The sequence below is a fragment of the Mytilus trossulus genome, chromosome 5 (genome assembly GCF_036588685.1).
Source record: "Mytilus trossulus isolate FHL-02 chromosome 5, PNRI_Mtr1.1.1.hap1, whole genome shotgun sequence".
Taxonomy (NCBI): domain Eukaryota; kingdom Metazoa; phylum Mollusca; class Bivalvia; order Mytilida; family Mytilidae; genus Mytilus; species Mytilus trossulus.
The window spans coordinates 56,247,634-56,275,536 of NC_086377.1; the positions used below are offsets into that span (position 1 = coordinate 56,247,634).

General features: G+C 32.5%; 2 protein-coding genes across 2 annotated transcripts in view; both read right to left on the reverse strand.

Moving 5' to 3' along the window:
* LOC134719735 (uncharacterized) overlaps window positions 1–9,591 on the reverse strand; it is a 47,162-nt gene extending 37,571 nt beyond the window's left edge. The window contains exon 1 of the mRNA XM_063582695.1: window positions 9,487–9,591. The gene's annotated coding sequence lies outside the window, so the exon portion shown is untranslated. The remainder of the gene's footprint in view (window positions 1–9,486) is intronic.
* A 6,086-nt stretch (window positions 9,592–15,677) lies between these two features.
* Window positions 15,678–27,089, reverse strand: LOC134719736 (uncharacterized). The gene is made up of 2 exons (XM_063582697.1): window positions 26,993–27,089; window positions 15,678–19,476 (listed from the first exon to the last, which is right to left on the reverse strand). Exon 2 carries the CDS (start codon window positions 19,340–19,342, stop codon window positions 17,591–17,593), a length of 1,752 nt encoding a protein of 583 aa, XP_063438767.1. The 5' UTR covers window positions 19,343–19,476; window positions 26,993–27,089; the 3' UTR covers window positions 15,678–17,590.
* Window positions 27,090–27,903: the final 814 nt, after the last annotated feature.

Genomic DNA, 27,903 nt, shown 5'->3' on the forward strand with positions numbered 1-27,903 from the left:
TCCATTAACTTAAAGAAAAAAAATTAAATCCCGAAATTGTAAGTAAATTCATAACATGTAACACGCTTTGTTAAGAAAAAATGGAGATGGCCAATCATGGCACAGCGGATAATTAAATGAAGTTTATACAAACGATATAATTCATGAGGTTTTACTATTCTCGGTTGAAAAACGAGAGTAAATTATATATTGTAGATATTAAACCGTTGGTTTTCCCGTTTGAATGGTTTTACACTAGTAATTTTGGGGCCCTTTATAGCTTGTTGTTCAGTGTGAGCCAAGACTCCGTATTGAAGGCCGTACATTGACCTATAATGGTTTACTTTTATAAATTGTTATTTGGATGGAAAGTTGTCTTATTGGCACTCACACCACATCTTCCTATATCTATGTAAATAGAAACAAACAATGTCTGTATTCATTAAATCATTTAAAGGTATTTATAAAAAGGTGAGTTTCATCTTGTACATACATTTAGTCATCCTTAATTTCTTGATATTTTTTTTATCAGTTTATCATACACGTTTCGTTTTGTATTTTATTTTAAATACGAATACATACTACATATACTTTACCGGATTGTTCAACAATGTTATGCAACTCTATTCTTACAGTATAAATTTAAAAAATAAATATTCACCGTTCATAATCGAAAAGAGTACATTTAATATATGTAAAAAAGAAGATGTGGTATGATTGCCAATGAGACAACTCTCCACAAGAGACCACAATGGGCGTATGACATTTGCGCCGATTTTGAAAATTTTCATTCTTTCATTTGCGCCGATTTCATTTTTTCATTTGCGCCGATTTTTTATTTGCTCCTAATTAGATTTACAGGTAAATTAATACTTGTACACGTACTATACCATTGGTGGAATTTGGTTCTAAATGTTTTTCATTTATGTTTAAGATAATTTTGATTCATATTTTTCTGCAACTTCATTGTAACATGATAGACATATTGCACACTGAAACGAGCCGAGGAGACAACTCTGTAATCATCAAGGGCCATACATATCGGAAGATAAGTGTCCTGAAATATAACAACATATCTTACTAATGTACTATAAAACTGTGTAAAGCCAGAGTCACCACGGATTTTATTGTCAAAACACAGATCGAGCATAAATATGTGGCAGATGTCCGAAAGACAGAGGCTAAAGAACTACGGTTACGGTCAGGGAAAATGTCTGGAGATGTATCTTGTAGGCCTTCTTTACGGGGCGCCGAATGGGACTCTTGTGGTTTTGTACAAAATTCAATTCTGTCATAACAAATTCATTTTTGTCTTACAAAACTATGTGCTACAGACTTGTTTTGTGAGAACTTCAATTTTGTGATGACAAAATTCATTTGTGTAGACAAAATTCATTTTTGTCATGACAAAATTCATTTTTGTAGACAAAATTCATATTTGTCATGACAAAAGTCAATTTTGTCTTAAAGGTATGCAAATATAAACATATTTGCATACAAAATTGACTTTTGTTACCTGATATGGAAATTAAATCACAAAAGTCAATTGTGTACGGTAAGATTCAATTTTGTGAGACAAAATTGACTTTTGTGAAACAAAATTGACTTTTGTGAGACAAAATTGACTTTTGTGAGACAAAATTGACTTTTGTGAGACAAAATTGACTTTTGTGAGACAAAATTCAATTTTGTCATTTTTGTTGAGACAAAATTCAATTTTGTCATTTTTGTTGAGACAAAAGTCAATTTTGTTAATTTTGTTGAGACAAAAGTCAATTTTGTTAATTTTGTTGAGACAAAAGTCAATTTTGTTAATTTTGTTGAGACAAAAGTCAATTTTGTCAATTTTGTTGAGACAAAAGTCAATTTTGTCAATTTTGTTGAGACAAAAGTCAATTTTGTGACGACAAAATTCATTTTTGTGATGACAAAATGATGACAAAATTCAATTTTGTAACAACAAAATTGACTTTTATGAGACAAAATTGACTTTCGTGAGACAAAATTGACTTTCGTGAGACAAAAATCAATTTTGTTGAGACAAAATTCAATTTTGTTGAGACAAAAGTCAATTTTGTTCAGACAAAATTCAATTTTGTTAATTTTGTTGAGACAAAATTCAATTTTGTCAATTTTGTTGAGACAAAATTCAATTTTGTCAATTTTGTTGAGACAAAATTCAATTTTGTTAATTTTGTTGAGACAAAATTCAATTTTGTCAATTTTGTTAAGACAAAATTCAATTTTGTCAATTTTGTTGAGACAAAAGTCAATTTTGTCAATTTTGTTGAGACAAAAGTCAATTTTGTGTAACAAAAGTCAATTTTGTGTAACAAAAGTAATTTTTGTGTAACAAAAGTCAATTTTGTGTAACAAAAGTCGATTTTGTATGCAAATTAGTTCACAGAAACCAAACTAAACTAATTAAAATACAAAATTGACTTTTGTCGCTCAATTTTCAAATTAGGTAACAAAAGTCAAGTCTGTGTAACAAAAATGAATTTTGTCATGACAAAAGTGAGTTTGTCCGCTGATAGATAATTTTGTATGACAAAATTTCAAATTTGTAGTATGATACAAATTTTGTTAAACTGAACTCATTTTTGTTGAACAAAAGTCACTTTTGTCCGTACAAAATTGAATTTTGAGTACAAAACCACAAGAGTCCCATTCGGCGCCCCGTATTCTTCCACCTCCCCACTGTGAGCAGGGGACAACAGTTATATACATGTTATGATTGACAATTCATAAAGTTGTACAAGTGGCTAATGGAAGAGGTCTATAATGTTAAATAAAAAATATCATGACTTGGATGGAGAGTTCTCTCATTGGCACTCATATCACATCTTCTTATATCTATTCACCTGTAATTTACCTGTAAAAAAATCGGCGCAAATGAAAGAAAATATCGGCGCAAATGAAAGAAAAAATCGGCGCAAATGCAAAACGCCGACCACAATGACACATAAATTAACAACTATAGGTCACCGTACGGCTTTCAATAATGAGCAAAGCCCATACCACATAGTCAGCTATAAAAGGCCCCGAAATAACAATGTAAAACAATTCAAACGGGAGTTGTTCCTTATAAACTACGACATTTTTCACAAGTATTAATATTTATTTAGTTCCAAACATGCGAAAGAAATAATCTTCACTGAATTCATTCAGGTGCACAAATGATACGATTAGAGTCATTTTGTTTTTATCTTTGGGGGACAACTTGCTCCTTTTATGGTAGCTACTGGGTGTGTTTTTAGCATGAAAATAATAAAAGAGGAATGTCAGTGCAACCCATCATTAATTATTGTAAAGCGGGATCAGTATTATGAAATACTTTATAAGTGACTACGACATTGTAAGGATAATAACCTATCGTAGGTATGAAAGAAATTAAAAGTGGTTCATTTATTCATCCGTATAAAAGTGGCACATGTATTTTATTTTATCCTTATATTTCTCATCATGCCGGGTACAAGACAATTGAGTTGCTGCATGCGTAAAGAACTTAGAATATCAGTATACTATTTCGACCCCACTATTTGAAGTTAACAAAACATTTATTTAAATCTTTTGGCCAAAAGGTTTGTAAACTATACAAATCATTGTTTTTACGTTCGTAGTAAAATATAGTAAATTCCATTGTCGGTCACCTGTGTCAATTCACGTGCAAACTGACTACATTGCTGTTGTATTTAAATCTTTCGGCCAATGAAATGAGACGTTACAAGTTGTTTGTTTATGATACGCCAGAATGTTATCAATGAACTATCAAATGCTAAACTTCACTGCATATCACTGTAAAAGAAAATAATAACTTAGATAAAAAGAGGTCAACAAGCAACAGGAATATATTTTAGAAGAAAACATAAACGTCAATGACGACTCACAGTGTATACTAACATACGATCAGGTCAGGAAAACTCAAACCAAACACGAGAAAGGAGAAAATAAAGACCTAAAACAGTTAATCAACAGAAATTCATACCAAAAACAATTTAGTCAGTCAGAACTAGAATTGCTTAGCAACATCATTGACCACCTTACTCCAAATTCTGATAACCTGCTGGCGCTTGAACTTAAGGCCAAGCAGTATCGTTACTGGATGACATCACATGGCAATACGGAGACCCATTATCATAATGACGGAGAAGATAAAGAACGAGATGATAATAAAGAAGGGAACAGTCTTCAATATATTTGGAATAACTGCGTCAAAAGACAAATTCTGAAAACAGAACAATGGACGCAAACTGATGAACTATCTTCAGGAAAAGAATCTAGTCTTTAAAAGAAAGAAGGTGAAAGATCAGAATTCACAAACAACAGATGTTATAGACAAACTCAAATACACTTGGATCAAGAACAGAAATTGAGCATGCATTTTAAACAGACAGGCATCAACCGTCGCAAAACAGTCAAAGCAGAAGATGAACATATTGATCCTGGTTTCCTTGAAGGAACTATTTTAACTGGAAAGACACGTTCAGAAAAAAATCAGGAAGCAAAGAGATGTACAAGAACAAACGGGAACAACATTCTAGTCAGAGATTGTTTGAAAGATACAGAATATAAAGCTTATGTAACGACTGAAACGTCGCAATACAAGAAACTAAAAATAGATCAGCAGAGAAAACTAATAAAGCACAACAAGCTGATCACCAAGAAAAAAGAAAGTGATACAAATAAAAGTAATATGATGAGAACAGTAAATAGAAAATAAGAACTCGTAGCAACGAGAGTATTACCAAAGACGAGGAGTTGGGGTAAAGACGGGAAACTTAGATGAAAGAGACCTAAGGCTAAAAGATTCCATAGTAAAACATTGCAGAGATCGGATTGAAACTTGAACCTTGACAGAAATGATGCCCAGACTGAAAGTTTGGTAACGGACAAACCATTTGATATTCCTGCAACCGAAGATGGCGATATTGTTGCCATGCAAAAACTAGTTTCTTGAGTTGTGTTTTTGATTGAAAACAAATGTATAAAGTTACTGTATTATTTATATCAGAATTACATTTATATTTAATGCTATAGTTACTGCCATGTATATAATTATGTACAAGTGTTGGTTCAGAATACTAGTGTATACGTTTTTTAGGAAATTCATGTCTTTAGATAATCGCCACTGGACATAAATGAGCAAAATACAATCCATCTTTTTATTCATTTTAAACTGATGTTTCTGCATAAAAACTACAATAATTTTAGCTTTACTTTGGTTTATGTCGGCATCATTTTATTTATATTTAACATTTATGTGGCTCTTTCTAATACCAGGAATGTCCTTTCTTCCAAGAGTTCTATTGGTAGGATCTTTACAGCAACGAAGTGAACTATTTTACCCCAAATAAATTGTAGTTGCATTCATATACAACTAATGCTTTTAGAATAAAATCATTACCAATTTAGAATAGAATCATTGTTTTTATGGAAGAGGAAAGGATATTCATTTCATATTTAGTATTGGCGTTTTAAGAGACATGCATATTGTATTCTTTAGATAATTCTACTTCTAAATATGCTATCCTCTAGAATAGACGAACTTGTTCAGCTTTAACAAGATGTTGTGTTGAAACACGAGTTATGTTATCAATATTAGTGTACAGAACGTTTTAAAGTAAGCCTTGACAATACAATATATCTCATTATCGTCTCAATCGTATAGAGAGATTGTTTTATATATTTGAGTACAGAAGGAAAAGGATAGCTGTTTTTCATATTATTAATGATTATAGCTTTATACTGTATAACAATGGAGAATCTATCTATATGTATCAACCATATGTGTATCAACTACAACTTTACGGACTATTGTATTTCAAGGATTTCAAATTAAGGATGTATTTTCTCGCATTGAAACATCAAACAGTTTATACAATTTAGTGTTGAGATATGAAAGAAGGTGCCTTGTCTTTATTCTAGAAGAGGTCTATTTCTATGAAAGAGGGGGGAATGTTATGAATATGGTATACTCGGAACTAAATATAACTGGTCTTACTATTACCAATGTACATTCGGACAACTACAACGTCATATTAAGGAATTCCGGGATTCCCCATGGTATATTTGGCAGTCATTACCCAAGTTGTTATCCAGATCAGACGTCCCCAGTTGACGAGCGGCCTAAAAGATAGCCATTGACCCAAGCCAAGGATTATGATTTTATAGGTAATATATTTCATACACTATCCCTATAAAATCATTACATAGTCACTAGCAGTCTAATTGTACAAAAATTATATAGCCTGTTCCTTATATAAACGATTGTTATCAGATTTACCATCATGAACTAACTGAAGTTAAGACATTCCAAATGCCATCTTAAAACAATAAATTGTGGTGCTAACATTTTAAGGCAATTTCAATGACATTTTCTATGAAATTTGACATGTTTGATAAACCCACATAGAACAAAGTTATATCTAAAGCCGATCTAGGACATGTCCTAGCAGTGGGCGAACTGGTGACAAAATATTACCTCCCCTGTAAACAGTGCGCTCTTCTGACTAGAGGTAATCGGTAAAGAAAAACGGATGATGCTGTAATTGTTTAGCTTGTTTAAAATGAGCTAGCACAAACGAACTAAGACGTGTCAACATAATGTGAATATGATAACGAATCAGGTAAAATATGTATTGTTAAGTTTATCAACTCATCGTATTATCATATGATAGGTAAATGCGTGAATTTTTTATTTTCAGTGTTGTCAGGGTTCAAACTTGTAATCATGCAATCCTTTCATTACTTTTTTTAAATACTTTCCAATGGTCCTTGATTTTTCTCCCAATTTTTAAAGTTGATTATGTTGCGTGATATTCATTTTTATCGGGGGGAAAAATGATATGCAGCAAAGACTGGCAGTTTTTAATTTGTGTTGCTATGTGAAATAAAGGGAAGTAAATTAAAGTAAAAGAAGGCGCGCTTTTTCAAATAGTTAACAATATAATTCAGATGCATAGGATTTTTTCAAATGCTAAAGAGTATCGTAGAAACTTACTAGAATTTCATCTAATTTATAAAAGATATACAACATGACATACTGAAATCTGAAAAGGGGTAAAACCACCATACCTTGAACAAATCCAGTTAAAGGGAGGGGTGCTACGACATTAAAATTATATGTATCTGGGGTCGACAAAAAAATAACTACTTTGTCAATTTCATTGTAAAGTAAAATGGCTGTTTTTGGTAGGTTTTTTTTTGCATCTCTGTTCAAACGTTGGTCTAATATTTTCAGGTTCTCTATGGATTGCCAAATAATATTATGATCACCTAATTGAATGTTCAAATTATTTTGCAGCGATGTTCTGTATGGAATGAAGACTGTCATAAAATATAACAGCTCTGGATGGCCCTTTAACTAATTGCTTAACATCAATAACGATGTAAGATTCAAGTGTCTGATCAAGCACACTTTAGCCAGGTTTTCCTTGTTATTGTGGCAGGAAAAAAACACTTAACAGTGTCTGGCATTGAAAGGATACCAAACGGATGATTTATGGAAGGAATCTCTCGAACATATGACAATCATATGCATAGGAATGTGGAGCTAGTCTCTTTCATGCAGCAATTTTTAATTTCCAATATGAACTCCGAAATGAGAAACATTCTTTGTTTATAAAAGCATTTCAAAACTTAAATGTGTCATTCATGTGGCATTATTTATCAGTAGAACTAATTAATTCCAGTTAGATTGACCAACTGTAGTTTTTTTTATATTTTGTTGGTAATGTTTCGTCAATCTTGGCTATTTTGCAAGACAAGCTGGGCCAAGTTGCCCGGCCTCCTCTTTCAGTGTGAGACATTATTTTGTTTATGATATACGCAATCACTGACGCAAGATTGGATCGGGCCCCATTTTAGGCAGTTAGTGCGAATCCTCTTAGGTTTCAACCATTACATGCAAACGAGTGGAGGGGAAGGTGTTTTTTTTTTACCGAGTCAATCATTTTTCATCATGATAATACATTGAGATTTAACATATATGTAGTGTTTGTATTAAAGTATTTACCCTCTGTTCATCATAAAAGTGCAAAGTCTTCTTTAACACACGTGCATGTTTAATTTGGGCCACATATTAAGTATCGCTTGTATAAACAGACACCTGGTACGCAAATGTCTTGTACACGAAAAGGCATGCATGAGTAATTCATTGCTTTCTGGTGCCATATCCTATCCCCAGCCCAGTAGACGGTACTTCGGAACTGACATGAAAATACGGATGTTATGTTATAATTAAAATGTTCTGTTTCAAAATTTAGAAAAATATTTAAACGGAGAAATATATCTCCTTCATGCAAAGCTCTGAATTGTCGTCTTTGGCTATACGTTTTATCCTTTTTCGTTTATCAGCTCTTCATTGTTTCAATACAAATATTTTGACCTCGATCAACAATGAAGAGACATCAATTGTCGAAATAAGCATCTAGTACACAAAAATTGGTGCTGTTAATGTTATTCCTCAAAGAGAGTCCAAATTCTATACAAATGTAATACAATATTTACTTTTATGGGGATTTGTACTTATTGGTATCTATGTCTATGTGTATAATGTATATTGTAAATTTTGGTAACGATCCTGTAATATTTGATTAATAACATCTGTGTTCGTAATGCATAAAGCAAACAGGAGCAGATAAGAAATAAATCTGACAATGTAGAACATTATGAATTATGGACAGAAGGAAGCACGAGCAAACAAACGGACGGTCACATATAAACCATTATATCCCCTCCTTTGAAGATGTGGTGTTATTATCATATTAGTATATGCCTCATTGCTCGATATCCATAATAACATTAATAATGCATAAATGCAGTAAGCATTACTAATGATAAAAAGTATATTGACAGATAGAGCATGGCAAGAGACCTACAACGATCTTTATTTGTAGTTAAACATGTTTCATTTACACAATTTGAATTTAAAAGCATTTTGGTAAATCTTTCCACAAATGCATAGATTTCAATCACCAACAGACATGCTAAAACCTCAAGACTTGAAACCGTTCGAAGTGAGTCGTAAAGATAAATTGCCTATTAACTAAATGTTTTAATTTTTTTTAATAAACAGTGTTTCGGGATTATTTAGCTAAGTTCTATGACATATTTAGCGAATCCGTTCTCAAAAATGTCCTAGTTAAAAGTTTAGTTTTGCTAAGTGCTCTTTCAAATTGTTACTGCGTTTATACGCTATGCTAGACATCTTTAAAAATGTTTAACAATATTTTTCTCTTTACAAAATCTGCCAAAATGCATGGATAAGCGTATGACAGACGAAGTTCATCTCCTATATCTAATAGATAGATCGTTATAGAGTTTGACATGAAAATGTCAACAGAGTACACAAAATATATTCATCAATTAAACGATATAAACCAGGAAGCATGTATCAGTTGAACGCGACCAGTTGAAACATGACAAAGATGCTAGTTTTCTTCGACATCTCATTAAATGATGTTGATAGCCTTGATTTACTTTTGATAACTATTTACTACCTACCTGATATTCAAGTGGAAATACATATTTCCCATGTAAAGGAAATACATCAAACAATCCGTCAGATATACACCACACTTAAAATTAAGTTCTTTAATTGATTCATCCGGTAATGGACGACACTCAAGTATCTCATTTATCACACACAAATATATACTTATATAATTTAATTTAGTAACTGCATCAGTTTATATACAAACTGATCCACACCTAGATAGATTGAATGTTGATTGTTGCTATTTTTAGACACTACATAGTATGAACTTGGTATATATGTTACAGTAAATAGGTGAAATTAGGAATTACACGTAATTACTAAACATTTCAGTTAATACCTGTAATTACTAGACAATTTAGTAATTACCTGTATTTACTAGTTGTTTCAGTGATTACTGGTAATTACTGATTTTTTTTGTCATTTTTACAGCTATTTACTAACTTGATTTTTTGTTTTAAAATTAAAAACATAACTCAAGATTCAAAATAAGAAAGTAAAGGGGTAGGGATTTTAAGGGAGCTTGCTTGAGGATGTAGGAATATAAGGCACATCAAAAGTGCATACTCTTTACTGTTTGTGAATTGAAACTGGAAAATGGTTGTTTTATATGTCTTGAAATTCTGTAAATGTATGCATGCAAGACAATGATATCAATCCAAAATTGATTTTCATAATTTTGTTAAACTAAAATCTCAATCATGCACTGTGGTTTAAAACTTTAAAATAACTTTCTCCAAATATCTTGGATTTCTATCAAACTTGGACAGAAGCTAAATGTTTATGATCATAAGATAATATCCGAAAGTAAAGCTTGTAAAAAAAATCCTTTTTTTTCCTATATCACTTATAATCAGGATAAATGGACTAGTTTTTTCCCAGTTAACATTGCAAACACTCTGAAGTTTAAGTTTTTAAAACATTAGATTTTATAAACCATCCTGGATTTTTACCCAATTTTGACAGAAGTTTCTTATAGTACTAGTTAAATATAGTATCTAGAGGAAAATTTTAATATTTTTTCCTCATTTTTGTTGAGCCTGCGATTAATAGCAAAAGTAGTCGAGACTGTTTGTTCTGCAAAACCCTTACAATTTTAATAGCTTAATACATCGATAACCCATCTTCAGCTAGGGGTTGAATTGAAGGTCACATGAATACGTATTCAATGAGGTCCAAATATTCACTCGCAAGTGCACAACTCATCAACCTTGTTTCTCAGCTAATTATAGAACTGGATTGGCTACTAACAGTGAATTATAATTTCACTATATCATTTTTATTGATGATTTAACAACAACAAATATATATATATAACTTTTTTTTATATCTCGAAGCTAATGCACATAACAGTTCATTCCTTTTCTTTACCTTCACAATGTTATCTGATCTTTATTTATGGAATGACTGTAATATTTTTTCTGTCTATGAAGAAATAACATAAAAAATTTGGTGCATACTGAATAACGAGCGTAGCGTAACATTGTGCACCACATTTTTTTTTTATGTTATTTCGAATAGACAGAAAAAATATTACAGTCATTTCTTATAATTTAATTGTAAATTCCATATTTAACCGTAGAAAACCATGACAAAACGTTGATGACGTCACGGTAACATGACTAAATTATGTCTATGGGCTCATAACAAAATAACGTCAGCCAATCAGAAGACCCGTTAAAATTAAATTATAAGGTAATAAGTCTAAATATTCTTCAAACTCAAAGTTGTTTTGAAAAAAGTTAAAACATAATGCTTAGGGAGAATTTTCCATTTCTGATTTCCATGTCTGCTGAAATTGGTCAAAAATTATCTGTTTAATGCTCAACTTTAACCATTTTGTTACTCAGATTTAACCAAATATTTGAAAGTCCATAATTATTCAAGATATTTTGAATACAAATCAACCATTCAATATTATAAGAGTACTTACTGATCATCTAGTTAGTATTACCATAACTTTTGATCATCTGACCATAATACAACATTGTTTTAGCAGTCAGTAAATAGGTGTAAAAACTCATTTTAAAATTAGTAATTACTGGTAATAACTGGGCCGTTTCAGGAATTACTTGTATTAACTAAGTGCATCGGGAATTACCTGTAATTCCTAAATTTTAGTAATTACATGTAATTCCTAATTTCACCTATTTACTGTAACATATATATTCATTCCTTGTATATATATATTCATTCCTGGTAATCCCTAGAGGTTACAAGGAAGTAATTATTTACATAGGCGACAATGGTAGCCTTATTTGGTCCTGTCATTTTCAAAGATTCATTGAAAAAAAATCGAATTCTGAATTATCAACACCTTTGGGTGTAATTGCAATGGTCAAACACATATGGTGCCGCAGCTTTTTTGATAGAAAAATGGAATTTTTTAAGGGTACTCAACGGTTCCAGAATTTTCGAAATAGTATGAATGAAGAACCCCCCCCCCCCCCCCTCCTGCTTAATTTGGCAAAGAAAATGTTGCTTGTCTAAGAGAGTTTTCTCTAAATTTCTCGCTAGTTCTACACCAATGGCCAACATCCATTTCTCACTATTTCAAATTAAATGTCTAATTACCAAGGCAGCAGAAAATAAATTTAAATTCTACCTATTATCTTGGATGTAAAATCTAGGTAGCCCCAGTCATCTGTATTCACTTCCTTTTAACCTAGATATCTTATTTACAAACTACTCCTCTTTAAAGGGAAAATACTCAATATTCATTGTTATTTTGTTTAGTTTATCTGTTTATCTGTTGATTGCAGATATGATCTTCATGTTTAATCTCATAGAGACACAATGTGGAAAACTCAAAATTATAATGTAACCGGAAAATATGATTTGCAATATGAAAATAAAAAAAATGTTGTATGACAGGTCACCGTACTAAAAATAAGCAAACCCATACCACATAGCCATCCATAAAAGGCTCGAAAATGACAAATGTAAAACAATACAAACGAAAAAACTACGGCACCAGTACTGTATAGGAACGAAAAACAAATATGGTACACAGTGAAACGACAACCAGTGGATTGAAAGCTCCTGACTTGGAATAACATTAACGGTACCAATTTTCCTGCACCAGATGCGCATTTCGACAATACATGGAACATGCACATACAGATTGTGGTGGTGTTAAACATGTTTGAAGCCTCCAACCCTCCCCTGACATGTGACAGTGGTTTAACCTATATATAAAACGTCTATTCTAAATTTAGTCCTGGTATCTATGATGAGTTTATTTATTAACGATAATATATTCTCTCCTATAAAAAATAGGCTTAATAATCCGATTTCACTGAAATATCAAAATCATTTAATAAATTGAGGGCCCATGTGCCAAAACGTAGAAAAGAATCCCTAACCCCTGGACGTATATATGTAATTTAACATGTCATGGGTCTGATAGAGTTATTAATTTTTAAAAATGTTCTTCTATGAAAACAAAATAATCTTGCTTTGAAATTATGCAAAGATACAGATTAATACAGTAAATTCTATAAAACTTATAATGAACTTGTATATCAAAGTAGCAACTTTCTAAATACATTCAAAAGTGTGAATTTAGAACGGCAGTAAACCCTTGCTATTGTAGGGCGTCCGTTTGACATTGCGGGATGTATAAATACACAGCCCTATTCGTTCGAAATGGAAACGTTAAATCCGATGTCTTGCGTATAAAGAGTACCACGCTCTCTTGCACGTTAAATATTTATTTTGTATTTATTCTAGTCCTGAGCATGCACACATATATCTGGAAAATATAAACTTTTTATGAGGCAGAGAAACTGGAGAAGGGAGAGGTTTATATTTTTATGACATTGACCTAATGTTGTTTTTATACTTTAATAAAATCAACGGTACCAATTTTGTTGCACCAGATGCGCATTTCGACAATACATGTCTCTTCAGTGATGCTCGTGGCCAAAACATTTGAAATCCAAAGCATATATAAATGACGAAGAGCTATAATCCAAAAGGTCCAAAAAGTATAGCCAAATTCGTGAAAGGAATTTAACTTAGTTCAATAAAATGATAGCTTTTTTAAATGTCAAACTTATTTTCACCACTTAATGGACCTCTGATTGAGGTGCAAGTGTTCCATGATGAAATTGACATTAAACAAAATATAGCTATCTTACTATATTACAACAAGTTGCAGCAATAAAATTAACAAAATCTTGGCACTAGACATTAAACAAACATCAATCAATAAACAACAATAAATTAAACAGAACAATTACCATCACTGATACCAGGGGTGAGTGAAGTCCTTTGTGTTATAGACTTCACACAAAAATCAATACTAAATGGGACGATTTCAACTTCCCAATTATATATCAATTTCCCATTTCGCAGCAGCAACCCTCTGCCCCTTCGTATGGTGTTAATATATCTCAGTATCTAATTACTACCACAATTTTATATCAATTAGTATTAATTTTCATTGTTATTGATAAATGTTATATCAGCATTACAAACTTCATCTTGAATTCTATCATATTTTTTGGGAAATGTATGTGATGTTACTTCGTGCGTTGAGCTCTTTGGCTAACTCGGCTGTGAAATTTAATGTGCTGGTTTAGGTTGTTTTATGCATCTTTTTTTGTTCTGTAGTTAGTCACCAGGTCGGTTTTGTCATGTATATCTATTTTATAGTCATTTTAAGAAATTTAGATTTACAAAAATATGTATTATTCTAAGTAATAGGGGTATTCTTATCCCAGACAGACAACCGTAGTCGTAATAGGAATAACTCTTTGGAACTTTTGGTCCCCGATGCTCTACAACATTGCACTTGTTTTGGCTTTCGAACTTTTTTCATCTGAGCGTCTCTGGTTAGTCTTGTGTGGACGAAACGCGCATCTGGCGTATTAAGTTTCAAACTTGGTACCTTTTGTTAGTTATTATTCGTTTGTTTCTCTGTCCTTTATGTTCTCCCATGTATGTGTATTGTCATCTTGTCATGTAATGTTGTCATTTTAATGTTATATTTAACATTTCCATAAAAGCGGGTGGTTTGGCTATCCCCAAAACAGGTCCAATCCATATTTGTTTCTTAAAATGTCCTGTACCAACTCCGGAAAATGGTCATTGTTATATTATAGTTAGTTTTTGTTTGTGTTACATTTAAATGTAACATTTGTGTTTCTGTTGTGTCGTAGTTCTCCTCTTATATTTCATGCGTTTCCCTCAGTTTTAGTATGTTACACGAATTTGTTTTTATCTCAATCGATTAATGAGTTCCGAAAAGTGGTATACTATTGTTGCCTTTATTCATGTTATTCCTCATATAGAGACCAGATTGTCATTTAAGATTTCCTCTTATCTTAAACTTATTGAGAATATGTTCTAGCTTAGATCTTCATGTTTCTGTGCAAGTTGTATATTTTGTAAGTTTTGAAACAATATGAATGAGGGACAGACGTAAGCACATACGAACTAACGAAAAACATTATATTCCTTCCTTTGAAGATGTGATGTAAGCATATTGTTGTTTTGCTCTATATTTCTCAATAATGGTTTTAAAATGTTTAATTTTCCATAAAATAAAATTTACAACAATTTGGGTTAAACAAGAGTGCACACACTGAAATGTCTCGCCTTCTTTACTAATCATTGATATTATGTTGATAGTCCTAATAATAAAACTTTTTTACAACCGTCACATAAACTTAACATAAACCAAGAAAACTAAACATTGACCTTTGAACACTAAAAATGAGGTCAAGGTCAGACGAACCATGCCAGGTAGGCATGTACAGATAACAATTCTTCCATACAACAAATAAAATTGACTTATTGCTTATAGTTTAAGAAAAACAGACCAAAACACAAAAGCTTAACACTGAGCAATGAACCGTAAAAAATGAGGTCAAGGTAAAAAAAAAAACGGCGCGACTGACATGTAGATCATGAAATATTCCCATACACCATAAATAGTTGACCTATTGCATATAGTATTAGAAAAAAAGGCCAAAACTCAAAATCTTAACTTTGACCACTGAACTATGAAAATGAGGTCAAGGTCATATGGCACCTGCCAGGTAGACCCGTACACCTTACAACCATTCCATACACAAAATATAGAAGACCTATTGCATACAGTATTCGAAAAACAGAAAAAAACACAAAAACTTAACTATAACCACTGAACCATGAAAATGAGGTCACGGTCAGATGACACTTGCCAGTTGGACATGTACACCTTGCAGTGCTTCCATACACCGAATATACTAGACCTATTGTTTATAGTATCTCAGATATGGACTTGACCACCAAAACTTAACCTTGTTCACTGATCCATAAAATTAGGTCGAGGTCAAGTGAAACTGTCTGACGGGCAAGAGGACCTTGAAAGGTACGCACATACCAAATATAGTTAACCTATTACTTATAATAAGAGAGAACTTAACATTACAAAAAATTTTAACTTTTTTTTCAAGTAGTCACTGAACCATGAAAATGAGGTCAAGGACATTGGACCTGTGACTGACGGAAACTTCGTAACATGAGGCATCCATATACAAAGTATGAAACATCCAGGTCTCCCACCTTCTAAAATAATAAGCTTTTAAGAAGTGAGCTAACACCGCCGCCGCCGCCGGATCACTATCCCTATGTAGAGCTTTCTGCGACAAAAGTCAATAATGCACCCAATATGTTCAATATACAAACTAAAACCTCAACACTTGACGCCATAATAAGTGTCGTAAAGACTGATCGCCTATTCACTAGATTTATTTTAGTTAACGGTGTTTACAGATTTTATTAAGAAAATGTCTATGACATACTTAGCAATAGACCCTTCACAAAAGTCTTGCTATCTAAATTCCTTGTTTTTATAGGTGTTTTTTCAAACTTTTAGTGAGTGTATACGCTATAATAAGAAAGTGTTACATTATTCATCTCTTTGCAAAATCTGACAAAATTTACACGAATAATTGAACGACAGACGTAATTCATCTATGTATCTAATAGATAGATCGTTCGAGAGTCTGCCATGCAAAATTTCAACAGAGTGCACAAAATGAATTCATTAATTAAACAGTATAAACTATTATTGCTGCAATTTCCCGGAAGCATGTATCAGTTGAACTCGACCAGTTGGAGCATGGCATACCGACTGGTTTTCTTATACTAGTATATCTCTCATTTCAAGATGTTGAAAGTTCGGATTGTGTTGAAAATAGTTCGTACTACCTACTTGATATTTAAGTCAAGCTATGTGGATATATTTCTGTACATGTTCCCAATGGCAATGTTTATAACAGTTTGTACAACCTACTTGATGTTAAAGTCGAGCTAATTGGATATATTTCTGTACATGTTCCCAATGGCAATGTTTATAACAGTTTGTACAACCTACTTGATGTTAAAGTCGAGCTATGTGGATATATTACTGTACATGTTTTCCATATCAAGGTTTATAACAGTTCCTACTACCTTCCTGATGTTTAAGTCGAGTTATGTGGATATATTTCTGTACATGTTTCCAATGGCAAGGTATATAACAGTTCGTACTACCTTCCTGGTGTTTAAGTCGAGCTATGAGGATATATTTCTGTACATGTTTTCCATATCAAGGTTTATAACAGTTCGTACTACCTTCCTGATGTTTAAGTCGAGTTATGTGGATATATTTCTGTACATGTTTCCAATGGCAAGGTATATAACAGTTCGTACTACCTTCCTGGTGTTTAAGTCGAGCTATGTGAATATACTTCTGTACATGTTTCCCATATCAAAGTTTATAACAGTTCGTACTACCTTCCTGATGTTTAAGTCGAGCTAGTTTCCAATGGCAAGGTATATAACACATGTAACAGTTCGTACTACCTTCCTGGTGTTTAAGTCGAGCTATGTGAATATACGTCTGTACATGTTTCCCATATCAATGTTTATAAAATTTCGTACTACCTTCCTGATGTTTAAGTCGAGCTATGTATATATACATCTGAACAAGTTTCCCAATGTAAAAGGTTTATACATGAATTAATCGGTAAGATCTACACACATTGTAATATAACTCCTTTTTTAGCTACTTCCGGTAATAGGCACTTACCTCAGATACATTAAGTATTGACATGTTTTAATCTCAAAAGGTAAGTTTTATTTTTCTTTTGTTAACAATTTCAGTTTGCACCAGCGTGCGAAATGGCTTGAGTCATTAGAAAAATAAGAAAACATTTCCTCTCCTATCCGTTGCTCGGCTCGAGAAACTACTTCATCCGGATTGTAAGTTTTAAACTCACTATTTGAGTAATCAAATACTGATACTGATCCTTTGAAATAGACTTTTAAAATATCACTTTGTATTTTTTTTTCTGTGAATGGTCCCCTAAATGCGTAATGAGCTATCTTGCACACAATATATTTTTGTTTAATGCTGACGACGTCCATAATCACTGCACAGTGTTGAAGTTTGTAATATTTATACAAAATTATGTCCCCCTTTTGTATGTGGTCTGCATGTTGAACTTTCCTTCTTGTTACACCAAGCATTTTCTTGTTTCTCTCAAAGCACGTTTCGCAAAGCAAACCATGATCCTTTTGGACTTTGTTTCTCAATTGTTCGTCACCTAAACCACGCAATCCTTTTCGTACAAATATATGGAGAACAATTCGCACCTTTCTTATTTGAATACTGAGCTTTCTTCCAGTTACGCACCAAGAAGCAAAATGTTCGCAATTATTATCAATAACGTCGTACCGAAATTCGTGCTGGTCTCCATTTAAAGCTCCAGATGCTCTCTCAACTACTTTTTCCGGCTTTCCAGGCTGTATACTTCCCCAATATTTACAAATCATTACCTTTTTTAAATCTACAGTCTCAGTTTTACATTTTAATTTTGCAAGCGTTCCCCGACGACGAAGTTTATCCCTAACAGCACCCGTAGCACTGTTTGTCTGATGAATTAATTTCAAACAAATCTTATCACTGTTTTCTTTATCTGGTTTAAATACTTCTACGACAATTGCGTGATGATAATACAATGTCCTTGATAAAATTATATGATCGCCTTTGTGGATTTTCGTCCTAGTTGTAACTTTAACTGGTGTAATACAACCCATACAACTACTACCAGCCCCATTGTCAACAGGTGTTATCGATTGAAAAGATGTATGAAAATCGTTCGATTCCGTATCTTTGTCGAAAACAGCGAATCCATTTGAATCTCTCTCAGTGTTGTTTGTTTCAGTTAGATGATTGATTTCGACTACAGTAACTTTTGATTCTGAAGAAGGTTCAAAATGTATGTTCAATGGATATTGTCCTATCCCAAGGTCATTTTCTGTTATATCAGCAATACTGGAATCATATATCAGTTTCGTCTTTGAATTTTGTCTAGCTGACGTATCTACCTCATCACTTATTGAATCTTTTTTTGGTGGATTGTCATGTGTCCAATCAGCAACAGTCATGTGTGATGGGTTTCTTTGCATAAATGGAGTTAAATCCCGCGTTTTGCGTGTTCCCATTTGGGATTTTTTGTATGTGACGTTTTCCTGATCATCGTCGTGCGATTCAATAAATGTAGCATCACAAATTTCTGAAGAACATTGTTCTTGGTTTGGATTTTCATTAGAAATTAGAGTTTCAAATTCATCATTTATACCATAATAAAATACATTGTCATCTGACTGGTTTACCATCTTAGTATCGTGTCCATTCGATGGCTCAAACAGTGTTTTATGCTTAAAAAGTACCTCATTAAAGTATTCCCGATTAGTAACTGCTTGCTGGTTGCTGTAAGTGTCTTTGTTTTCATCTTCAGTAGCATCTTTCAAAATACTTTCACTTCTACCAGTATCTTCCCGTCGATAACTTTCCACATCTTCCAGTAAATTTATATCGGCCATGCTGTCTTCTCAGGTGAAAAATTTAATGCAATACTTATTTCTTTGGGAATACTTATTTTTAGTTATCATTTCCATGGTTGTTTTAGTTGTTAGTTGCATAGGTTGTGAGTATAGTTCAAGACATTATTCTTCCACTGAAAAAGAAAACAACAGGATATTTGATTAAGGATTTCGTTACTATGAATAGAATAACAAGATTTTTAGAGACTTCGATACAATTTGAGTAATTATAAAACGGAACTACATGTATACAAGAAGCTGCAATCTAGCTTTTCCTGCAGAGGTCGAACCCTGATTAGTTTAGCAAGTATAATCTCTGAATTTGGTTGTGATTGAATGGTTTAAATCATGTATTATCTAGTTAATAATGAAATTGATATTTGCTAATCTGAACCCCCAAACCAGTCAGAGCTCAGACATAAACAAGTCGATTTTTGTTTTTGACTTAAATAAGTCCAAACATGTATTTATTATAAAAATGTAGTTTCAATTTTAGACTTATCTAAGTCAGAAAATGACAGACTTGTTTAGGTCTATTCATGTTGGTGAAAAAACTTAATGTTACTTTGTGGCCAAACTACACCACCTATGACAGCAAAAACCTGTATGAGAGAGTTCAAAAGGACTTGAGCTATCTACATGTATATTTAATTATCTAATTGAACATCCCTACTAAACACAGATGTTTTACCTCATTAAGTGTGATTCCAGGTGGTTGCATTGTAAGGTTAATTAACATTATCTCCGATTTTTTAGACTCTCATTCATATTTTTCTTTAGAAGACAAAGCATTGACTTTCAATGATGTCATTATTTGATTTAGATGCATGACCTCCTTATAAATATGCGTGGGTCTTGAAGTTAACCAATTTTTATCACTTATTGACTTGCAGGAGTCGATATTTGCAACTTTTTGATTCTGGTCAATTATTTATTGTTTAACAATATTGGACTTATTCAAGTCATATTTTGTGTTACATTAAAGGGAGACAAATCCTAAAACTTACATATTTAGACCTCTATGAGTCAAAAGCAGATTCAGACTTATTTATGTCTGAGCTCTGACTGCAAACAGGAGCATGTACACCTTAAATGGTGGTCGCCGTTGAAAATGTCCAATAATGTGTAATTAGTCAATTTTATCCTGCAATTGAGTGTTCTGCTATACAGATACAGCCCTACAGATACAATGAGATATCGTTATGCTGTATCTGTATACTATACAGATATCGCTTAAAAGCGTCGCCCGCTGCTGGACTGAGTATTGTTTGAACCTGCGTGACCTCAGAATGTGTATTGCAGTCGCATTCAAATGACGTATCAATTGCGAATTAACGATTACTTTTATACGTTCTGTTTGTTTTAAAACATTTCTTTAGAGCAATAAGAATCACATCAATTTTCTGATTACATACACACATGAACAGCAGATTTTTCTACGTTGACTCAGAACTATCGATTTCAAAACTTGAATGTGTATGATTGTGTAACAAAAACGATCATGTCAATTTCAGCATGCATGTTTAGTGAATTTGGAGTCTGAAGCGTCACTGGTGGTAAGTAGATGTAACTTAAAGTTACGACCATCCGAAAATGAGAGACAACTCTGGGGAAAAATTTTTCTTTCCGATTTTTGTGCAGTAAAAAGTAAAAACACAAAAATACTGAACTCCGAGGAAAATTCAAAAAGGAGTCTAAAAAACAAATGGCAAAATCACAAATTCAAACCTCCTTTTACAGATCCCCTAAAGCAAGAGAGAAATTTGATAGTAAATGGGAATTAATTAAAAACTTAGTTCACATATGTGAGGAGAGGTCTTTCTATTTTGTACTCACTTAAGGCTTTATAATAGTTCATGTAGAATTAATAATATGCAAGGCCGTAGCACATGTCTATTTAAAGTGAGGCAAATCGCCGAGCGGAGAGAGGCGAAAAATTTTTGAGCCTTTTTTTACGGGGGTTCGAGTGTCTGAAACGGGAGAAGATAGCTTATTTCAGCATTTCTATTTATAATAAAAAAAAATAAAAAAAATATAACAGAAATGCGTTATTTTTATTAGCTAGCCTATAAGTAAATATTAAAATTAATCTCTGTTAGTCAACCAAAACTTTCCGATTCTCCTGTGACCTGCACTATCGAAAAGCTTCAACACACGTTCTTATGTATATACATGTATATATATTTATGTCCAGTAGCAAGTTATAAGCATCTAGAAGACTAGAACATGTTATAAGCATTCTAGTGCCACAAGTGATCACAAGTTATATGTAAACATTCCGCTGAAAGACATGTCAACCTACCTGGGTTGAGTTCAATATCGTAGCAGCTTCGTGGCGGTTATGTAGCTGCTATCAATATCTATGTAACAACTAGTCTATAGCTACATGTTCAATAGTCAAAATCTACGTAGCACTACGTAGCCGCTACGATATTGAACGCAACCCAGGACACATTATTCTACCAGTTTATAAGTCATTGGTTTGACCTACCGGGTTAGAACCCACGACCTACCGCACTAGAATGAACGGAACACGCTAGCATACAACCAGACAATGCTCAGAAAAAAAACCACGAAAACAATATTTTCAAACAATACCAAAAATATATTTCATACTTTTATTAAAGATACATAAAAATCATGAATTGCCTTATACATCAAAGACTTTCATAGAAAAGGCGCTTCATGATTTTGTTTAAATTAATTATGTATAATTATTTTTGGTCAATTATTTTATCGATTAGCATTTGTTGTTCAGTGAGTTGATAGATGTGTAAACATTGGTAGCTATAGCGTTATCTATTCAAAAATGAACCAAGGAAAGTAATAAGCCAGCATACTTATAGGGGGTGTTTATACTTATGAGTTATCTTTTTCAACCGTCTTCAACCAGTTTTGTAACGACTTTAAGATTTGTTTCAATTTTTTTACTAGTTTTGATTTGTATTCGGAACACTTATTTTTTTTACCGTCACCGCTATGGTAAAAGCTGCACAATCGCTGCTGCAGATTGGACACACTGTATGTAGTGTGCCGGTAGATATTTTAAAACTCGCATATTGATAATGTAAAATACATAAGTAAAAAAAATGACAATTTGAAAGTTTGGTCGTCGTTTCAAAAGTGAGGCATTTGCCTCATTTGCCTCCATTACGCTACGGCCCTGATATGTTGATGACATCACAACTGGACAGTGATTTGTGTGCATCATCTATGTTTATTGATATTATACAAATATAGCCTTTGTATGAGGTCGATACAAGGATATATTGACCTGAAAGAAGTATATTGACTGAGGACGAAGTTCGAGGTCGATATACTTCTTTGGGTCGATATATCCTGTATTGACCTCATACAAAGGCTATATTTGTTATATTATTAATTTCCGACCATATTTGTATCAAAATCGTCATTTAGGTTTGTTGGAATTTTATAGATATTACATTGTCTCCTTGAAAATAACAACATATTAGTTGTTGTTTTTTATATCTTGTGTATTCGAAGATTTTTTTCGTCAAATAATCGATCACAAAATATCATGTGTTTCAAAACGTTAAACAATATCCTGAAATTCATTACATGACGTTACAAATTATATCGGTTTTTAGATATTCTAAAAATAACCGTGCGATATGCTTTTTGCAGGTCAATATGCTTTTTGCTATCCGCCGTTTTCTCTCTACCTTCGAAAATATAGTTTAACATGTGACTATCCCTAAACGAATCAAATTTGTTAAAATATACGAATTAATAATATTATCATATATATATTGATATACTAGGTTTTGTTTGATTGTATTTGAATTATCTCCCCTTGACTAAGGTTGACATTTATTATGTGATTCTGTCCAACATGTTATCTGTTAATGATATCTGGTGGCCTCTCCTGGTAACTCTCATGTTCAACATCATTGTATAGGCAGTGATGCATGTGGCTAGAGGAGATGGCTGATGCAATCATTCACCTTAGCAGCATATTCAGGTATTCTAATCCAGAGTGATAAAAGATGTGTATGATCGAGTAGAAAATTAAGAACAATTAGCATAACTAACTTCAGTGTTCTCCCCAGGCCCTTAAAGGACCACGGGCCCGCGATGTATAATTTTCTACCGCGGTGGTATCGTTCTTGCCGCGATGTATAATTTTTCTCCGTGGTGCTAAAGTTTTCGGTAAAAAAATCGTATTAAAATCGGTAAAGTTTCAAATGACTTCAACTTTCAATGAGGGTTAAAATTTTACATGAAAATTGACCAGTTCTAACCAGTTTAATCCAGTATTGACAGGTTGATTGTTTACACCACGTGATCGATTTACCTGTTGAGGTTAACCTTGTTGATGATTGGATTTAATCGATGTACATGATTCTCTTGTGTTTTAATTAATTAAGAGATCATAATTTTAGTAGCAGACTTGTAATAGGGGACAAGCAGACATTTGTTTATGAACTCTATTACGCCAGTCTTTAGTCAAAATAATTTGCCTGTTAGAAATTAATTGTAGAGTTACTTCCCCTGATTTTGCTTATTACAAATAAATGCTCCTCACATATAATTTCTCGTTGAAAATTAAAATAAAGTATAAATTGAATGCAAAATTATATTAGAATGTTACATTAAGGATAAAAACTTTCTTAGAACATACCAACAAAAATGTTTTGCAAATTATTTTAGAGAATCATACCTTTATTGATACACAGACATTTTATATTAACATGGTAGTTTTTTCAAAATATAATTGGAAGACAAGCTTAATGCCTAAATAAATTAGAATTACCTTTACATGTGAACAAATTACTTAAACAATAAAATAAATTTAAGAAATAAATAATATGCATGAGAAAATAAATTAATTTGTTTGATGCTAAAAAAGAAAGGAAATTAGTTTATAATTTACTGAAGGTTCTGTATAAAAAATTAATCTTGTTCAAAGTTCATTGTTATGGTCAAATCTAACATGGGGAATGTGTAGTGTAACTACAAGTATTGGGACAAAATGGCTTGAGCAAATAATAAGAAGTGACTTTAGTTTAAAGACTAATTGTGCTTTCTTTTCTTTTTCAAAGATATTAAAGTATACAAACTGTTTTATTGATTTACTTTTTCTACCAATAATGTTCTGACCCAAAGTACCACCGTTAACAAAGCAAAGGCAAAAAGGTCATGAAAAAAACTAACCAAAAAAAAATAAGCGACGCAACGCGACACAAAATATTGTAAAATTCATTTCGTCACACGTTACCCTGGTGCTATCCAAAAATCCTGGGGAGAACACTGTAACTTTTTGAATTTTAGACTGTTATTGAAAAATTTAATATCATGAATTAAAACTATATAATTATGTATCACAATACTTGGTGTATTTTCAGATGAAATCAAAATAAATTACAAAAAAAAAATCAAAAGTTCAAACACATCAAACGAATGGATAACAACTGTCATATTCCTGACTTGCTACAGGCATTTTCTTGTAGTAAAAGATTTGTTTGAGCCAAACCTCTTGTCTCGTAGATACTTATCGTCAATGTGTTAATATTGAAACAAATTTGATACGTAAAAACAATACAATTATCGTAAAATAGTCATTCAATAATTCGAGCATGATGGTCGTTACTAAAACAATAAAAATGTTCAGGATGGTCGTAACTTAATTTTGTGATGGTTGTAACTCTTTATGAAATAGAACAGAATAAGCTTAAGACAAGTCAAGAGTTTTAGACGTATACTTTAGAATATGAATACCGGGTATTTTATATGATATATTTGTGATGTTGATTTCACCAAATGATAAAAACTAAAAAGGGGGAAGAGAGGGGTACTACATGTAATTTTGTAATTTGCAAAACGGAGGAAAATTGGAACGAATCGAGAAAAAACACATAACTAAATGAAAAGACCAGTCACTGTTGCCTAAAATATAATGTCTACAATTAACCAAGAGGCACATGGTTATAAGCGGTAAAACTCATTATCAATGTAAATTTCTCAAAAAATGAGAATTCATTTTAAAACAAGAAACACAGCTCTGGTTATGATCATTTTTAGTTACGAATAAAGAAAATGCGTTTTAAACAAATTCGACATTACATAAAATAACAGTTTCCCGATTTGTTTTCTTTAGATTTTGCATCTATTGAAAAGAAAAACTTTTTATATACTATTATACCTACTAAGTGGAATTTAAAAGAAAAATCTTCAATTTAATTTGATACTTTAAGTTGGAAGAGCTGAAGTAAGGAATCAAAATAATGTTATGGGGGTCGTTATCGAGACAGGACCATACCCGCGAATTTGCAGGTCCGTACTCGAATTAAAGAATAAACGCCTTATTCTTAGCCTGGATTTTGAAAAGTCGTATTGTCATTTTAGTCCAGCAGCTAAGTCCAATATTTTGGGACAATTGATCACTTTGTGGTAAAAGCATGAAACTTTGCACAGTGTTAGTTATGATGCTTATAAACATTTTTGGATATGGAGCCATAAAAAAAAAATCCACGATGGCCGCCAATTTCAAAATGGCCGCCAACAGTTATGAAGCAGAGTCCAAAAATATAGTATAATTTATCATTTGAAAATAAAAGCACACAACTTTGCATATTGCTAGTTCTGATGATTATTGATCTTTTCTGAATATGGAACAATAAAAAAAAATCCATAATGGCCTCCAATTTTAAAAATGGCCGCCAGCAGTCATGAAGCAGAGTCCCAAAATATGGTATAATTTATCATTTGAAAATAAAAGCATAACACTTTGCATATTGCTAGTTACGGTGCTTATTAATCTTTAATGAATATGGAACAATCAAAAATAATTCCATGATGGCCGACAAATTCAAAATGGCCGCCAACAGTCATGAGGCAGAGTAAAAAAAAAAAAAAAAAAAAAAAAATGGTACAATTGATCATTTGAAAATAAAAACATAAAACTTTGCATATTGCTAGTTATGATGCTAATTAATCTTTTCTTATATTGAACAATCAAAAATAATTCCTTAATGGCCTATTATCAGAAACTATGTCGGGTATATCTAGAAAGCTATTAGCGTCACTGATATGTCATTTGTAGACGAAACGTCGCATCTGGCATACAGAAATTATCCACAAGGAATATATAAATCAATTTATGATCATAGTTTTTACAACATGGCTACTGAAAAGACATTCAAGGTATCAAGTGTAGAATATGACAAACCGACTAAATCAAATAATATTGATTGGGCAAATTGTATCCTATGCCAAGACAGTATAGAGGAAAAACTTATATGCCCATTTGATTCTAAACGTCTAAATGTTGGGGCTGGTTATCAATCTTTAGCTGACAATATTAAGAAGTTTCATAAATTACGATTGATGCCTGAAGGCCTTAATGTGTGCATTGAAAATTTAGATGAGGGATCTGGAATAGCAGTCTTTCATTGACCAAAAGGCATTTTGTGCTATTTAACTGAACTTACTTTCGTGATAGAATTTATTACGTTGTTTAATGCAAATAGTTTGTGTAGTTCATTTTTATATTTCATAATTCCCGCGATATTTTGGTAATGATTTTAGCACATTTTAGGTTGTCATTCGCGACTCAGATGTTATGCGGAGTAATTTTCATAGGAACTGCATAACACATCATTGATATATGTTAAAGTTGTATGGAATTACCTTTTACACATTCATTAATAACGATAATCTTTCATAATTGTAGCCTTTTGCTACACAGCGTTCATGTTCACATTGTAACTGTTAACCGGAAGTAGGGAATATCTATTTTTGTGTATTCACTTTGGGTGTGTTTGGATATACGCCTGAGGCTTCCAATGGTTAACCATAGGTACCTATGGTTTGATATTTTATACACAAAATACCAAACCATAGGTACCTATTGGTAACCATAGGAAGCCTCAGGCGTATATGCAAACACACCCTTTGTAAACGAGATCAACTATAGTAAGTTTCAAATTTGGATTGCGAACGATCAGCTGTTAAGAAACGAACTTCACAAATTAGTTATTTTATAGGTAATTGAATGCAGAGCTGCCTTATGAGACCAGAAGTTCATTTAGACTCCTGTCCAGAGAAATGGAATGTCGTTTTGGTGACAATAATTTGCCGGAAACATACAGAAAGGAATTGCAGACAGTCAGAAAAGGTTACAAAGAATCAACCAATGAGTATGCAGCACGTACACAGAAAATGGTGAAAAAAGCATATCCAGGAATGAACCAACAATTGTTCAATAGCATAGCAATAGAACATATGTTAAATGGGTTGACAGATCAAAGCATAGCATATGATGTTCTGACGAAAAGACCAAAAACAACGGAGGAGACTATCAACCTTGTCACATGGCATACAACCTGTAAAAATTGAAGAGTTAGATGTACGACGAATTGGCGGGAAATGTTTTGTGACTGAAGAGAGGCTAAATCATTTTGGGAGGGACATTAAAGATAGAATAACTACTGAAGTTACCAAGTCCATTGAGAGTACATGTATTATGGATGCCAAGTTGAACACCCAACAAGCACCAAAGAATTTTAATTATCAAAAACAAAATCAGAGAAACTTTGATT